Source organism: Puma concolor, chromosome B4, assembly GCF_028749965.1.
Source record: "Puma concolor isolate L17-30 chromosome B4, mPumCon1.1.hap2, whole genome shotgun sequence".
NCBI lineage: Eukaryota > Metazoa > Chordata > Mammalia > Carnivora > Felidae > Puma > Puma concolor.
The window spans coordinates 99,320,964-99,338,272 of NC_141673.1; the positions used below are offsets into that span (position 1 = coordinate 99,320,964).

General features: G+C 39.2%; 2 protein-coding genes across 5 annotated transcripts in view; one reads left to right on the plus strand and one right to left on the minus strand.

Moving 5' to 3' along the window:
* LOC112867878 (C-type lectin domain family 2 member A) overlaps window positions 1-17,309 on the plus strand; it is a 435,003-nt gene that overhangs the window by 277,844 nt on the left and 139,850 nt on the right. The gene's annotated exons all lie outside the window — the stretch shown is intronic.
* Window positions 9,133-17,309, minus strand: part of CLEC2D (C-type lectin domain family 2 member D) — a 35,721-nt gene continuing 27,544 nt past the window's right edge. For all 4 annotated transcript variants that reach the window (XM_086714115.1, XM_025930808.2, XM_086714114.1 and 1 more), the window contains 3 exons: window positions 15,732-15,916; window positions 11,531-11,634; window positions 9,133-9,783 (listed from right to left, as the gene is read on the minus strand). In XM_086714115.1, coding sequence (XP_086570241.1) covers window positions 9,645-9,783; window positions 11,531-11,634; window positions 15,732-15,916 — 428 coding nt within the window. In that variant the 3' untranslated portion in view covers window positions 9,133-9,644. The remainder of the gene's footprint in view (window positions 9,784-11,530; window positions 11,635-15,731; window positions 15,917-17,309) is intronic.

Below are 17,309 nucleotides of genomic sequence, written 5' to 3' on the forward strand. Positions count from 1 at the left end.
CGACATCTCCCTCCTTTGCCCGGCGGGCGAGTTCCCCGGAGCTCCAGGGGCGCTGCCATCCCTCCTACCCCCTCTCACCCTCAGCTATTTTCCTACCCAGGGCTCCTGCCCCGGTGCCATCCCTCCAGAAGGGGGGGTGGGGGGGGCGCGCTGGCCGGGGAGGAGACGCTGATTCTGGATTAAGGGAGGCCCCCGGTGACCTGGACAGGGCCAGTTTTGGTGACGTGGTAAGGGAAAAACAAAAGCAAGCAAACAAACCAGACTTACCCCTACGGGTTTAAGAGAGGACCGAGGAGAAGTGAAGAGGGGATTGTAGGCCTCCTTTCTGAAGAGCTGTAACCGCTGGGAATTGTAATCGACACAGTGCAATCGTGGTTAAAGCTATAGATCTTTAACCCGAAAGGATCCTTAACTTTTCTAGACATTGGTTTATGTTAACTTATTTAGGAGTGAAATCGGTTTGCTTAAAACCATCGTTTTACCCCTGCCAGAGAATTAATCTCCTAGGCACTAGGGCGCAAAGTGAATTTGGATGGAGTGGCTGGCTAAGGGTCGAGAGTCATCTGATAAGAGCAACATTGTTTGCAAGGGTGGGTCCGGTCACAGAGGACTGTGGCGGGACTGGAGCATCGAAGTTTCAAGATGGGGAGTAGAAACTGGGAAGGAGAACACTGAAAGAATAAAGTTGAATGGCAATAAGAAAAACACAATATCCTTCACAAGGCTTCCGGAGGCTCCCCATGCTGACGGTCGTCACATTATCTTATTTACATTTTGCCACCGGAAGCCTCTAGATCTCTACTTGTTCATCAGAGACATCGCCTTACCAAGAAACATGCTAGTGGTTTTCAGAGAAGAACGACACCTGGTTGGAGAGCCGAACAATGTGCAAAGAAAAACATAACTGCTGTGGTCATGACCCAGAATCCAAACAAACACGTGAGGACTTGAATACATGCCTGGAAATGTCCATAGTTGGTTAGTTAGTTAGTAAGGGAATTGTCTCTGCAATTATGTTTTTGTTATTCCTTTCTGTGACATAACAAGAAAAAAAAAAAACTAATAATCCATTGTGAGAAGAGGATTTTGAGTCAGTCATTGAGTAACTACCCATTGGTTACTATCTTTAGTTCCTAGGAAACATAACAAACAGGTGCCTCTCCACCTGAGGGTATCATAGAGTGAACTAGCAGAGATAGTCAAGGATTTTTTTGCTGTCAAAGAGCCTTTCGGAAAAATGCTCAAATATCCTGTCAGCAATGCTGATAATGTAATTTTGGGGTGTTGTTCAAGTTTAGAAGATCTTCATTGCTGTTTCCCAAATGAAGTACGACCTGCTCTTCACACAGGGCTTCTAATGGGGATGTCCTTAGCTCCACGACAAAGCATTGGCCGGAACTTGACTCTTCGCTGTACCTGCCGGCAGTTCTTTATTTTCACTGCTCGTTGGGCAGGACTCAACACCATCCCCTGTCACCATCACAAATCCTTCATTCCAGAGCATAATAGGACGCATATGTGTGACTGAAGGTTTATAGAGAGTTTAATCAGAGAGGATCATAGTGCATAGGATACACCATTTTTTAAAACGACATCATTTCTTGCTTCCATGCCATTTATTTCTTGAAAACAGAGCAGACAGCTGATCTCCCTGATGTCACCACTGCCTTCTAGGTATTGCTTCAGGAGAATCACACAACTTTAAGGGCATCTGGCTCCGGAAGTTCACCTACCCAGCAGCATGCCTTGAGTTCACACTGCCGGAGTAAGCTCTAAGAACCTTCCCCTTTATTTATCTTTCTTCAATCGTGTGTTTTGTGTCTACACATTCTAGTCCATTCTTCTTAACCTACTGTCTTAAACAGGACGTCTGGAACAAAATGAAATGTGGGCTAATGATTTACTCTGAACATGGACTTTAAAGCCATACCGTAATATAATGAAGGCTTCACGAAAAACGGGTCCACGGGGTTGTACAATTCCAAATTAAGGGACTCAAAGTGACAAGACTTTTCTGTCAATGCATCTGCTTTTTATTGCTGCTGTCATCCCTTGCTGCTGAAACTCCTGTTCCTCTGTAGGCATATTTTCATCCCTTACTTCTCATCCACTGTTTATATATAGCTTGTGAACCGATCGAAGAGTCAAGCCCCTTGGAATTGTGCGTAGTATAACTACAAAACTGATTTTGAATCCAGATCGGAATGGGACACTCTTCTGAAAGGTACATATTAGCTTTATTTTGAGCACATTGTTTCAGCAGACCTTTATAAATTGACAGGGTATTTTAAAGTATTTATGTCTCTGCTTATTAATTTATATTTTTTTATTTTGAACTCAATTACGGGACTTTTTCCTCAAATAAAATTTAGTCAAATGTTTTAACTCTTGAGTAGTATACAGTTTCTGGTGACTGAATGCACATTTCCTAATGTATAGAAGCAGCGTGTGTCAAAGATGTCCTGGGAGTGATTCAGTTAATAGGGTTCCATATTTTCCCTTTTACAAATAAGGCTGCGGGGCGCCTGGGTGGCTCAGTCAGCTAAGCATCCGACTTTGGCTCAGGTCATGATCTCGTGGTTTGTGAGTTCCAGCCCCAGGTTGGGCTCTGTGCCGACATCCCAGAACCTGGAGCCTGCTTCAGATTCTGTGTCTCCTTCTCTCTCTGCCCCTCCCTTGTTTGCACTCTGATTCTCTCCTTCTCAAAAATAAATAAACATAAAATTTAAAAAGAAAAAACAGATAAGGCTGCAAGATACACTACATGGGTACTTATTCTGAGATTTTCTCCCCATTAGAAAAGTACAAGTATATATACATTCATATATATATATATATATATATATATATGTATATATATATATATATACATATATATATATATACATATATATATGTGTGTGTGTATATATATAGCAAGTACATTCTTCAACTTTATTGGATATTGACAAATTTTTCTTAAAAAATACAAGTATATATATTCTTCAATATCTATATCTGTAGAAAGTATATATATATATATATATATATATATATATATATGTATATGTATATATATGTTCTTCAACTTTATTAGATATTGACAAATTTTTCTTAAAAGTAATTTAACTGGGACACCTGTATAATTGAGTCTATTAAATGTCTGACCCTTGGTTTCAGCTGAGGTCATGATCTCACAGTTTGTGGGTTCAAGCCCCGTGTTGGCCTCTGGGCTGACAGTAATCATTTATACTTTTATTAGACAATAATGAGAATTATAGAAAATGATTGGTCCTTGACTCCTCAAATATTGCCTCTCTTATTTTTTTCTTTTATTTTTTTCCCCTAGAATTTTTATTAGACATTTTTTGGAATGTTCTCATTCATCATTCAGGTTTTGAAATGTCTTACATATTTTTAATCTTTTTATTATCCTCAGTTTTAACTGAATCAGTTGTTCTCCACTTCATTAAAAAATTTACTATTATGTTTTTCATTTGTGAAAGCTGTATTCACTTATGTAAAAATGTTATTCTTGAGGTGCCTGGGTGGCTCAGTTGGTTGAGCATCCAACTCTTGATTTTAGCTCAGGTCATGATCTCAGGGTCATGTGTTTGAGCCTCACATGGGTCATGTGCTTGAGATTCTCTCTCTGCCCCTCTCTGCTGCTCACATTCTCTCTCTCTCTAAAAATTAATAAGTAAATAAATAAATAAGTTCTTGTTGTGGGTTCTTCTGTTTCTAATCCTCCTGTTTGTTGCTTCTGTTGACTCAGATAGTGTTTTTGGTTTTCTATTATGAACTAACCTTCGGTATGAATTTTCCCACATTGTGGAAGTGTCACTCCAGAATAGTTTTTTTTTTTTTAATTTTTTTTTTAATTGACGTAAAATCGGCATAATGTAAAATCAACTCTTTTAAAGTGGATAACTCAGGGCTCCTGGGTGGCTCAGTTGGTTGAGCATCCAGCTTCGGCTCAGGACATGATCTCACAGTTAATGAGTTCAAGCCCCACATCGGGCTCTGTGCTGACAGCTCAGAGCCAGGATCCTGCTTCCGATTCTGTGCCTCCCTCTCTCTTTCTGCCCCTTCCCTGCTCATACTCTCTCTCTCTGTCAAAATAAATAAACATTAAAAAAACAAGTTAAAGTGAATAACTCAGTGGCATTTAGTTCGTTCACAACATTGCTAAACCACCACCCCTACCTGGTTCAAAACCATTTCGATTATCACAAGAGGAACCCTCATACTCATTAAGCAGTTGCACCCCACTTCTCACCACCACAGGTAGCCCCTGTCAACCACCAAGCTGCATCTGTTTCTGTGTTTTCACCTCTCTGGATATTTCATATATACGGAATCCTACACTGGGTAACCTTTTTTGTGTGGCTTCCTCCACTTAGCATAATGTTTTCAAGGATCATCCACATTGTAGCGTGTGTTAGTGCTTCATTTTTTTTTATGTCTAAATAATACTCCTACTCCAGAATCGGTTTGCATTTGTTTCTGCTCGTCACTGTGGACTTATTGTTGGTTTAACATCATTGTGTGTGTGTGTGTGTGTGTGTGTGTGTGTGTGTCAGTTTCATGCCCCCGTGTGGCAAGACCAAAAGCAAACAAAACATAAATATCAAAATCAAGAGAAGCTCCAGCCCTTTTTTGCTTTCTCCTGTAAGCTCGAGTGCCTTACGTCAAGATGGGCAAGTTCACGGAACCTGGAAAAGTGGTGCTGCTCCTGGCTGGACATTACTCTGGACACAGAGTAGTTATCGTGAAGAACATTGATAATGACGCCTCAGACTGTTCATAGAGCCATGTTCTGTTGGCTGGAATTGACTGCTATCTGCTCAAAGTGACAGCTGCCATGGGCAAGAAGAAAACGCCTAGAGGTCAAAGACCAAGTTCAAGTCTTAGGTGAAAGTTTGTAACTACAATCAGCTCGTGCCCACAAGGTACTCTGTGGATGTCGTCTTGGACAAAAATGTCACGTGAGTGGGGCAGGGGCAGAGAGAGAGGAAGACACAGAATCTGAAGCAGGCTCCAGGCTCTGAGCTGTCAGCACAGAGCCCAACGTGGGGCTCAAACTCGGGGCCACGAGACCCTGACATGAGCCAAAGTGGGACACTTAACCGACTGAGCCACCCAGACACCCCTACAGGGACCATGCTCTTAAATGTAAGGCCCAACAGGAAGGAGCCAAGATAACAGAACAGCAAGGAAGTTTTTTGCCTGTCTCGTGTCCATGAAATACAGCCAGACCAAAACTAAACCATCCTACACACCTAGAAAACTGATTGGAGGATTAACACAACAATCTGCACAACCTGAACCACAGAATTCAGCAGGTACATGGTGTGGAGAGGTGAACTTGGGAAGACAGAAGCCGCGGAGGGCAGGGAGCCACTTTTGCATGCAGAGAGAAGACAGAGATGGGGGGGGGGAGAATATGGGAAAAGCACCCCTCCCCAAAAGCAGCTGGAGAGAAGTTGAAAATTGGAAACAGCCACAAGGACTGAACTAAAAAGGGAGAAAGGAGAGGGTTTAAATTCCATTAAGACTATAAACAGGGGGAGTACAGAGTCTGCAACTCTGCAACTCAATACGTGGTGCTGATCTGGTGGGAAAGGCAAATCCCCAGGAGCAGAGTAGGTCCAGGAGGTACTTGGGGCACACTGGGGGAAGCGGTTCCACTGTTGGAAGCATTTGGTAGAGGCTGTGAGGCCACCTGGGCCCAGCAGACCCCAGAAAACGGCCACATTCGCTGGTGCTAGAACAAGGTTGTTGGGGTGCCAGATGTGTGTTGTGATTTTCCATAATCCCTGAAAAACTGCTGCTACACTGTCTCACGAACTTTTTCTGGGGCGGGCTGGCACCTGGCTGCAGTCTCTGGGCATTGGCAGCAGCACGGTTCTGCAAGCGTTCCTGGGTGCGGCCAGCACCCAGCCATTGCTCGGTGAGACCCTCCGCAGAGAGGCGGTGCGGGTCAAAGCTACAGTCCCTCAGAAGTGGGGGATGGGGGAAGGCAGCCACAGCTGAGACAAAACGCAGGAGGGAGGTGCTACTTGGGGCTTGGTCACAGACAGCGGTGGAAGTGGGGAGTGGAGAGAAGCTGAAGATGAAGGATGGGTGCATGATTGCTGATCGGGGAGAACAGAGGTCTGATGCTAGAGACTGGGTAGCTGGTTGACATCATTTTCACCCCTCCCGCGCATGCGCGTACACACCTACAAGCACCACAACAATCCACCCCAGTAGGCTAGCAGCGCCATCTAGTGGATAACGGAGCCATTACATGGAGCCCTGCCCAACTGGGCCAACCTCCCTCTTCAAGAACACAAGTCTCACCGGCCGCTTAGTTTACGGACTATAAAGCACTTCGTTGTTTGACTTCTAGGGGAAAACAAAGTAATTTCAGTCGTACTTCAGTTTGTTAGCTGGTCCAACTATTCAATTTCTTTTCTTTCTTTTCTTTTTTTTCTCTTTTTCGTTTCTTTCCTTTTTCTTTTTTTTTTTTTTTAATTTTTTTTTTCAACGTTTATTTATTTTTTTGGGACAGAGAGAGACAGAGCATGAACAGGGGAGGGTCAGAGAGAGAGGGAGACACAGAATCGGAAACAGGCTCCAGGCTCTGAGCCATCAGCCCAGAGCCCGACGCGGGGCTCGAACTCACGGACCGCGAGATCGTGACCTGGCTGAAGTCGGCCGCTTAACCGACTGCGCCACCCAGGCGCCCCTCTTTCCTTTTTCTTGAATACAGAAAGAGAAAAAATTCATTTTTATTTTTAATTTTTATTAAAAATATTTCCTTTGATTTTTTTCTACTATATTTTTAACTTATGTGTAAATTTTTTCAAATTCTATTTTACTTCCATCATTTCATTTTAGTCTACTTCAGTGTATTCATTTTTTCAAATTTTCAAATGATTTCCTTTATTTTTCTTTTTTTCCCCTTTTTTCTCTAATCTATCAAGCCACTTTCAACACCCAGACCAAACATACCTAGGTTCTAGCATCATTTATTCAATTTTGTGTGTGTGTGTGTGTTTGTTTTTAATTTTTTGATTTTAATAGGTTTTTAACTTTAATTTTTTTAATTTTAATTTTTCTACCTTATTAATTCCTTTTCTCCCTTAAAAATGATGAAACAGGGGCGCCTGGGTGGCGCAGTCGGTTAAGCGTCTGACTTCAGCCAGGTCACGATCTTGCGGTCCGTGAGTTCGAGCCCCACGTCAGGCTCTGGGCTGATGGCTCGGAGCCTGGAGCCGGTTTCCGATTCTGTGTCTCCCTCTCTCTCTGCCCCTCCCCCGTTCATGCTCTGTCTCTCTCTGTCCCAAAAATTAAAAAAAAAAATGATGAAACAAAGGAATTCACCCCAAAAGAAAGAGCAGGAATACACGACAGCCAGGGACTTAACCAACAGAGATACAAGCAAGATGTCTGAACCAGAATTTAGAATCAAGATAACAACAATACTAGCTGGAGTTGGAAATAGATTAGAATCCCTTTCTGCAGAGATAAAAGAAGTAAAAACTAGTCAGGATGAAATAAAAACTGCTATAACTGAGCTGCAATCTCAAATGGATGCTGTGGTGGCAAGAATGGATGAGGCAGAACAGAGAATCAGTGATATAGAGGACAAACTTATGGAGAATAATGAAGCAGAAAAAAAAAAAGGAGAGTAAGGCAAAAGAGCACAACTTAAGAATTAGAGAAAACAGTGACTCATTAGAAAGGAACAACATCAGAATCATAGGGGTCCCAGAAGAGCAAGAGAGAGAAATAAAGGTAGAAGGGTTATGTGAGCAAATCATAGTGGAAAGCTTTCCTAACCTGGGGAAAGACACAGACATCAAAATCCAGGAAGCGCAGAGGACTCCCATTAGATTCAACAAAAACCAAGCATCAACAAGGCATATCATGGTAAAATTCACAAAATACTCAGGCAAGGAGAGAATCATGAAAGCAGCAAGGGAAAAAAAGTTCCTAACCTACAAGGGAAGACAGATCAGGTTTGCAGCAGACCTATCCACAGAAACTTGGCATGCCAGAAAGGAGTGGCAGGATATATTCAATGTGCTGAATCAGAAAAATAAAGTAATATTCCATTATACACACACACACACACACACACACACACCACTTCTTCTTTAACCACTTATCTAGCATCGAATACTTGGCATGTCTCTAGAGGCAAGGTAAACAGCAAAAATGGAACTACTGGGATTTTGTCAAGATAAAAATTTTCTCCACAGCAAAGGAACAATCAACAAAACTAAAAGGCAATCTGTGGAATGGGATAAGATATTTGCAAGCAATATATCTGATACAGGGTTAGTATTCAAAATCTATAATGAAGTTATCAAACTCAAAAAACAATTCAGCCATAAAAAAGAGTGAAATCTTGCCATGTGTAATAACAGAGATGGGGCTACAGTATAATGTAAGCAAAAGAAGTGAGAGAAAGAAAATACCATAGGTTTCACTCATATGTGGAATGTAAGAAATGAAACAAATGATCAAAGGATAAAAGAGAGACAGACTCTTAACTATAGAGAGCAAACCGATGGTTAGCACAGGGGAGATAGGTGGGGGCATGGGTGAAATAGGTGAAAGGGATTAAGAGTACATTTATCAGTTTTTAATCTCTTTTTTGTTTGTTTCACATTTGTATTTAAATTCCAGTCAGTTATCATATAGTGTAATAATACTTTCAGGAGCAGAACTTAGTAATTCATCACGAAATTACATACAACACCCAGTGCTCCTCACAAGTGTCCTCCTTTAGGAAGTATACTTACCATGATGAACCCTGAGTAATGTACACAATCGTTGAATCACTGTATTATACACCTGAAGCTAATATAACACTGTGTGTTAACTCTACTGGAATGAAAATTAAAACTCAATAAAAATGAAAAAAAGGTTAACATTTTAATGAGGTTGAAGAGAAAAAAAATGCTGAGAGTTTTGATGTTTAAGGAGTGTCTTCCAATCAAGAAGAATTAAAACTTGTAAAGTACGCAAGGACTTTTCAAAAGAGGTTTCCCTTTTCATTCAGTCTCGTATTTTACGTAAGTGAGAAGGCACGTAAAGAATGTCACCTTATGTTGCCAACACTAGGGAATGTTCTGAAAGTGCAATCAGGCCAAGAAGTTATATACAAAAGAAACCGCTTTTATTCTCTCAATGAGGATTCTAGAAGGAAAGCTTTTTGGGTTGCTCCGGGTTTTCGGAGAAAAGTTACAAAGTTGATTAACACAACAGCACCTGGATACAAAGCAATTATATACAAAGCAGTCTCTCCAGGTGCTCATTTTTTTTTTTAATTTTTTTTTCAACGTTTTTTATTTATTTTTGGGACAGAGAGAGACAGAGCATGAACGGGGGAGGGGCAGAGAGAGAGGGAGACACAGAATCGGAAACAGGCTCCAGGCTCTGAGCCATCAGTCCAGAGCCCGACGCGGGGCTCTAACTCACGGACCGCGAGATCCTGACCTGGCTGAAGTCGGAGGTTTAACCGACTGCGCCACCCAGGCGCCCCAGCCAGGTGCTCATTTTTTATAATGTTTCTTTCTGATGGGGAGCAAGAGAGAGAATCCGCAGCAGGCTCCACAGTGTCAGAGCTAAGACACATTCGGGAAGGAGTGCAATTCACAAGGGAAGAGTTACGTTGCATTTTGCCTCCTGATCTTGGTGTATGTGTCCTCTTTGGCACAGATCCACTTTCTCTCCGTGTAGTGCCTAGCACTACTGGCACCGTTGTCATTCAAATAGGCACACTCGCCTCCTCCTCTGATAGGAAAACTGCAATGAAAAAGCAGAGTCGCTCAGTTGGCCGCCGGATAGTTCTTCACAAGCACAGGGAACACAGATGAGAAAATCAGGAAACTAACATTAATTCAGCCTCCAAAATATAAGGTGCATCGCCCCGTATTCTCTCTTCGATATTAAAGATTGCCCTGAGAGATACCGATCATCTCTTTTTACAGGCCGGGGGGGAAAACACACACACACACACACACACACACACACACACACACACACACACAACAAGCCAACATGCAAAATTCACAGAATTTCCCAGGATTCTATAACAAATGAAACGAGGATTCATAACTAAATCAGTGACAACACAGGGTCCATGCTATTCCCACCTTCTTCCCTTTGGGAAAGAGGAGACAGAATGCTTGTCTACTCAGCATTTAAGCAGCCTGGCTCAGACATCTGGGTCAGCATTTAGACTAGAAGTTTTTCCCCTGTACTGTTTGAAATTGCTCAGGGTGACATGATTTGCCTTTTGTTAAGACACGCTAGCCCTTAATAAATATATTTTTCACTTCTATGGTGATGAACCATTTTCAATGACTGAACAGTTAGCACTATATTTGCTCCTTAAACACTAGAGAATTAGATGAAGTAAACATTACCGTTTCACTATTATAAAGGGAGAAGTAAAGGTCAATCCTAAATATTCATCAAGCATCCACAATGGGCTAGGCACTGCAGATACAACAGTGTATAAGTATAAGCTCTAATTCCTAAAACTTAGTGTCTGTCCAAGATCAAAAAGCTAATAGGAGAGACTCTTAAAAACTGAGAACAAACTGAGGGTTGATGGGGGGTGGGAGGGAAGGGAGGGTGGGTGATGGGTATTGAGGAGGGCACCTTTTGGGATGAGCACTGGGTGTTGTATGGAAACCAATTTGACAATAAATTTCATATATTGAAAAAAAAAAAAGCTAATAGGTAAGAACCAGTTTTCAAAACTACCAACGTCTGGTCCAGTGCTCCTTCCACTAAATAAAGTGACATTTCCAATGCTGACTATTTTATCATCATAAAGCAACTTTTTAAAACCTCCTCATATCTTCAGATAAGAAAACATTTAGTGAGGCTCTCTGAATCCAAGTCTTCCGACATTATCCAAAATTCTTCTAGTGATATAAAGATCCAACAGATATACAGTTGAGATTAAATGTGACAATGCTAACTGTACCTGTCCTAAACATTGTAATGATGATCTTATAAATAATAGACATTATTACCATCCCTCATAATCCCTATGTAAGTGGTTGAAGACTGATGCAGCGATCAACGAAAATAGTAATTTACCTTGCATTTATATGACATTTAAAGTTAAATGGTGCCACCGTAAATATCAAAATCTCTGATTCTCATATCAACCCTGTGAAATCAATTGGGCAAGTACGACTAATTTTGTTGTGGAGTAAGCAACGGACTTAAAGATAGTGTGTAGTTTGCTCAAAGTGAAAGAGCTGGTAAATGACATAGCTGGAGTCAAGTTCACCACCATTCTACTGTGCCACCTATGATAGATTTTGTAGCGGTTTGAGGACGTTGCAAAACCTTTGCAGTCTACAATTTTTCACTTTGTTCCTTTATGACTAATCGCAAAATAAAAATTTTTAGAGAACACACTGGTTTCTGTGTTTGGTTTCCTGCAAAGTGAATTCAAAATATTTGCTCCTTTAAACACTAGATATGTGCACAGTATGGTACAAATATTGCCACCATATTTTTCAGAACTCACCAGCTGGTCCATTCAGTGCCATTTATCCATTTCCATGGTTGGCCTTCTTCTCTGCTGAGCCCAATCCAGTGGTCAGAGGGGCCTTTATACCGCAACAGGAAACCCTTTCAGAAAACAAAGATGATATGCATTAACCCGACATTATCTGGCCTCTACCAGAAGAAATGTTGCTTCTATGCTATCTTCTCAACTGCTCTCACAATTTTCTTCTTTTTAATTTTGTATTGTTTAATAATACATACAGAATAGATATGCTACAGTAGCACAAACGAATATTAAAACTGAGAGAAATTGCTGATAACTTGTTTGCTTTTAATTCAGCATAGTGCCACTTCGTCTTACTACTCCATAATTTGTTTATCTATTCTATTATTGGTTTCCACTAGTATTATTTCAAGTTTGAAGCTATTATGAATGCCTTCATGACATTCGTGGCACCTGTCCTCCTGTCCTGGAATGAATGATTAGGCCACAGTAACGGTTATTGTCAATTTTACCAAATGACACCTAATTATTTTCTGATTCTATAATTGTAACAAATCGTATTCATACCAGCATTGTAGTTTTCCACGTTACACATCTTTGTCAACAGGTAGAGTGTCTTTTTATGATTACAAGTATTAATTTCTATATAATCCAATGTATAATTTTCCTTTACGATTAGTGGACTTCTCGGGGAAATCTTTACTCTTTGAAGATGACATTTATTTTTACTTCTCCATTTTTAGTTCCTTGACGTGTACAGTTGGGATACTGACTTCAAGTATTTATTTATTTTTTCTTTAAGGTATGCATTTACAGTTATAAATTTCCCACTCAGTATTGCTTCTGCTGCATGCCATAGGTTTTGGTATGTTACAAAACACTTATGTTTTGCATGTTTTCTTTTCATTTGTTTCAATTCTAATTTCCCCCTGTGATTTCTTTTTTGCTCACTGAATGTTTAACAGTGGGCTGTTTAATTTCTATGTATTTGTGAATTTTCCAATTTTCCTTCTGTTGTTGATTTCTAGTTTCATTCCATTGTGTTTACAAAAGGAACTTTGCATGATTTCAATCTTTTCAAACTTACTAACTTGTTTTGTGGCCTATCACATGAACTATCCAGAAAAATGTTCCACACACACTTGAGAAGAATACATACTCTGCTATTGTTGGGAGGCGTTCTCTGCAGGTCTTTTAGGTCGAATTGGTTTGCAGTACTGTTTAAGACTTGTATGTCCTCATTGTTCCTTTGTCTGGTTGTTCTATCCATTACTGAAAGTGGAATCATGAAGTCTTCAAATATTATTATAGAACTATCTATTTCTCATTTCAATTCTATCAATTGTTCCTTCATATATTTTGGTGCTGTGGGTAGTATATGTTCATAATGGTTATATCTCCTTGCTGTAACAAAATTTTTATCAAGATATAATATTTATCAAGATATAATATTCCTTGTTTCTTGTAAACTTTTATCTGTTTAGCCAACTGTCAGTCTCTGCTTTTTAATCAGATAGTTTCATCCATTTACATTTAATGTGATTATCATTAAAAGACTTAGTTCTACCATTTATTTATTTTTTATATGTCTTATATGTTTTTTATTCTCTAATTCCTCTACTATTGTGATTTTTATTTAATTGATTTTTTTTTTAATTTTTTTTTTCAACGTTTATTTATTTTTGGGACAGAGAGAGACAGAGCATGAACGGGGGAGGGGCAGAGAGAGAGGGAGACACAGAATCGGAAACAGGCTCCAGGCTCTGAGCCATCAGCCCAGAGCCCGACGCGGGGCTCGAACTCACGGACCGCGAGATCGTGACCTGGCTGAAGTCGGACACTTAACCGACTGCGCCACCCAGGCGCCCCGTAATTGATTTTTTTAAGTACCATTTTTATTCCCTCCTTCTTTTACTGCATATATTTTAGTAATTTTATTAGTGGTTACCTTGGGGATTGCCATTAACATTTTAAACTTATAACAACATAGTTTACAATATGAACTTGGTTATAATGGCAAATGAACATTTTGCCCCATCTCCAACCCTCTCTTCATTATATTGTCATAGACTATATATGTATATGCTATATACCCATTAACATAGATTTATAATTATTGTATTATGAATTCACCTGCTAAATCATATATGAAAGGAGATAAGTTACAAAGTAAACCAAAAGTATATTAATTCTGGCTTTTATATTGATCTATGTGGTTACTTTTATGAGTGTTGTTTCTTCCTTTGGCTCTGAGTTACTATCTAATGCACTTTAATTTCAGCCTTTATCATTGTTTATAGGATGGGTCTACTGATAAGAAACTCACTTAGCTGCTCTTCTTTTAGAAGTATCTTAAATTTTTTCCCATTATTAAAGATAGTTTGGACACATACAGAATTCTAGATTGGCAGGGTTTTTTTAGAATTTAAAATACGTCATTCTACTGTTTTCTGGATTCTATGCTATCTCAGGATAAATCAACTGTTAATTTTATTGAGGATCCTAGGTACATGACTAGTCCCTTCTCTTGCTGCTTTCAAACTTCTCTCTTTAGGCTTTGATAACTTGACTCTAATTTTAGTCTTCATGTACTTTTCTTTGAATTTATCCTGCTTGGAGTTTGTTGAGAATCTGGACATGTATATTCATCTTTTTCCTCAACTTTGGGAAGTTTCTGTCCATTATTTCTTTACATATTTTTTCTACTTCTTTTTCTCTTTTCCATCTAGGATTCCCACAATGTATATGTTGGTTTGCTTGGCAGTATACTACAGTTCCTTCAGGATGTTTGTTTTTATTTTTAAATTTTCTTTCTATTGCTAGAGAGGATACTTTCAACTTTCTTATCTTCAAGTTTGCTGACTCTTTCTTCTTCCTGTTCAAATATTCTTTTGACTCCTCTAGTGAGTTTTTCATTTCAATTATTATACTTTTCAGGTCCAGAATTTCTATTTGGTTCCTTTTAATAATTTCTACCACTTTATTGATATTCTTACTTTATTTACATATCATTTTTCCTGATTTCTTTTACTTTTTTGGTGTATGGTTTCCCTTAGCTCATTGAACATATTTAATACAATAGATTTAACATCTTTGACTATATTTCAAATGTCTGGACTCCCTCACAGATGGTTTCTGTCAGATATTTCTTCCTGCGAATAAGCTATGCCTTCCTATTCCTTTATATGTTTTGTAATTTCTTTGTTAAAACCTGGACATTATGAATACTTTCTTGTGTTAACTCTGGGAATATATCTCTTTTCTTCAGTGATTGTTGAATTTCGATTACTGACATTCAGAGCCATCTGGTTGTGACTTTTCCAAACAATTTTTGCAAAATGTGCATTACCTACTGTGTGTGGTCACTGAAATTTCTATTCTGTTATTTTTATGGTCAGCCAGTTAACTGCCACAGGTTTTCTTAAATGTCTAGCTCCCAAAAGGGGGGGAAAACAAGTACTGTTTCTTTAAATGTTCTGAAAATCACTTCATTTGGTAGGAGTTGAATGAGAAATGGCAGCCCACCTCTGTGTCTGTCCCTCAGCAAAGAAAAGCAGCAATAACAAATAACACCACATAACCACAATATTTGAAGCACAATGTTCTTATTCACCATCCTGGCTCCAGCAAGCTTTACCAGGAACGTGGTCAGGAGTCCCCATGGCCGCAGGACATGATGGTGTATGGGGAATGGTAACCACTGAGTGGGAAGGCTGAAATTCATGGAGATTAACTGAAATTTACTAACCTCTTCATTAAGTTATCCCTTGGATGCTGCAAGACTCCAGAGCTCCAGATTCGTTGAGAGTTTCTGCCAGTCCAATAGTTGTTTAGGTGTAGGTACAGATTTCAAAGCTTCCTACTCTGCCATCTTCTCTGACATCACTCCTGCCTGATTTATTTTGAAGCAACGTTAACTTCATGCAGATTTAAAATTATGTTTCCCTGTTTAATTTTCTAATTCTGTTTGCACAGTTCTTGCTCATTAGTCAAAGAAAGCACTGTTTTGCTCTCTGGCCACTTTCCTGCTATGAATGTTAAGGTAACTGTAGATGATCCGCTGCAGAATGTAGCACCTGCTGGTTTTCTCTCCTTATGTTAAAATAATCAATGTCTAGGCAAGTGTCTAAACCTGCACCTTAGACATTCTCACATAGAATTATGTAGTGTATTGATGGGGCACATTATTTTATTCTAGACAGAACTATTTTCTTACCAGTTCCTGGAGGGTTTCAATCTGAACAAGATCAGCACCATGTGAGACACAAAACCTCTGGCTGAATGTCCAATTTTTGATGTCATCAGAAAAATAGAAACACTTTCTTTGGAAACCAATCCAGTTTTCTGGGCATGCAGCTTCAAGGCACTCTGGCGGTATTTGATGGGATTTTCTTCTAGTTACTAAAAATAAAAACAACTTACTTTTATATGTTCCTATATGTACATTATCAAGTGCTTTCTAATACACTTTTCCATAGTTGTGTCATATGCTAAATATATCATCCTTATTTTTCCAACAAGGAATATGATTCTGCAAGGCATTGCATATATTACACAGCAAATGTCAAAGCTGAGATTCAAACTAATGCCTTAGTTAGTGGATGAATTGAATAAAGAATTACTAATGTCTTAAAATCTGGACTATAGACCTGCCTACTTAGATTTCAACAATGCTACCTTTCTTAAAACACTAGGCACACCAATAACATCTTACCAGCCTTAGAGAACAGATAGTTCAAGAGCTCTAGACGCCTTCCTAAATAAAATGAGGGACAGGGCATAGATACCTTTTGTGAATAAAGTTTCTGGAAATGAAATGGTCGGATAGATGTGTGAGGAGTCCCATGATGATGAAAGAAGTGGTTTTACCCTGCGTGTCCTTCTACTAAAGAACTTCCTTCAACTAAGGAAGTTTTGTGAGGCTTTCTCTATTTTGAAGCTGATAGTACTCCATGGGGTAAGCTTTTCTGATACACTTCCCATATAACCAGGAGAGATGCTCTCTAAAGGTGAGATTAAAAAGAAGAAAAGTCTCTCCAGGTGGCCTTTACTGATTTGCTAGTAGGTGAGGCTTTTATTTCTATAACCATTTTCTCTAAGTAACCTCACAGCTTCTTTCTTAAATAAGTAATGTTAATTTAAATCTCTGTAGCTTTATTTTTGCTTCATCAATGTATAAAAGATTTTCTTGTTGGTAACAGAATGGCAAGAATAGATCATTCTCTGTGGAATCATAAAAATATTAAAAAAGAAATACGGATCACCTGGAACATGGGAGAGTCCAAAGTAAAATCAAATCTTTGTCCCCAACTTTCAAACTAGACAAGAGACTGCTGCGTATGTTGACCAGTTTCAAACGAGTGTCCCCTCTTCGTCTTTATTTTGCAAAGTTCAAGTTTAGGCAGAGAAAGTGATAAGCAATCACTCTACTCGGGGTTTCTGTCCGGAGGTAATCCTGAGCAAATGTCACACTGAGAAATCTTTAAACCGAGGATGACCACGGTGGATTATTACTTGTTCTATCTTTTCTTTATCTGTAAGCTTATAACATTTCCATTAAAGATGGTAATGGTGATAGTGATACTGTTTATGATAACAAAATAGCAGCAAACAGTTTTTGAAGATTTTATTTTTTATTAGGTGTATCCAGTTATTTAATGCATCAAATTATTTAATCCTGATTATATTTCAATACACTAAATTTACAATTACTTACTCCATTACCTTTCCATTTTAGAGTTAAAGGTAAATTCCACGTGTCTTGTCTATTAGTGGCCTTGTGCAACCCAGATAT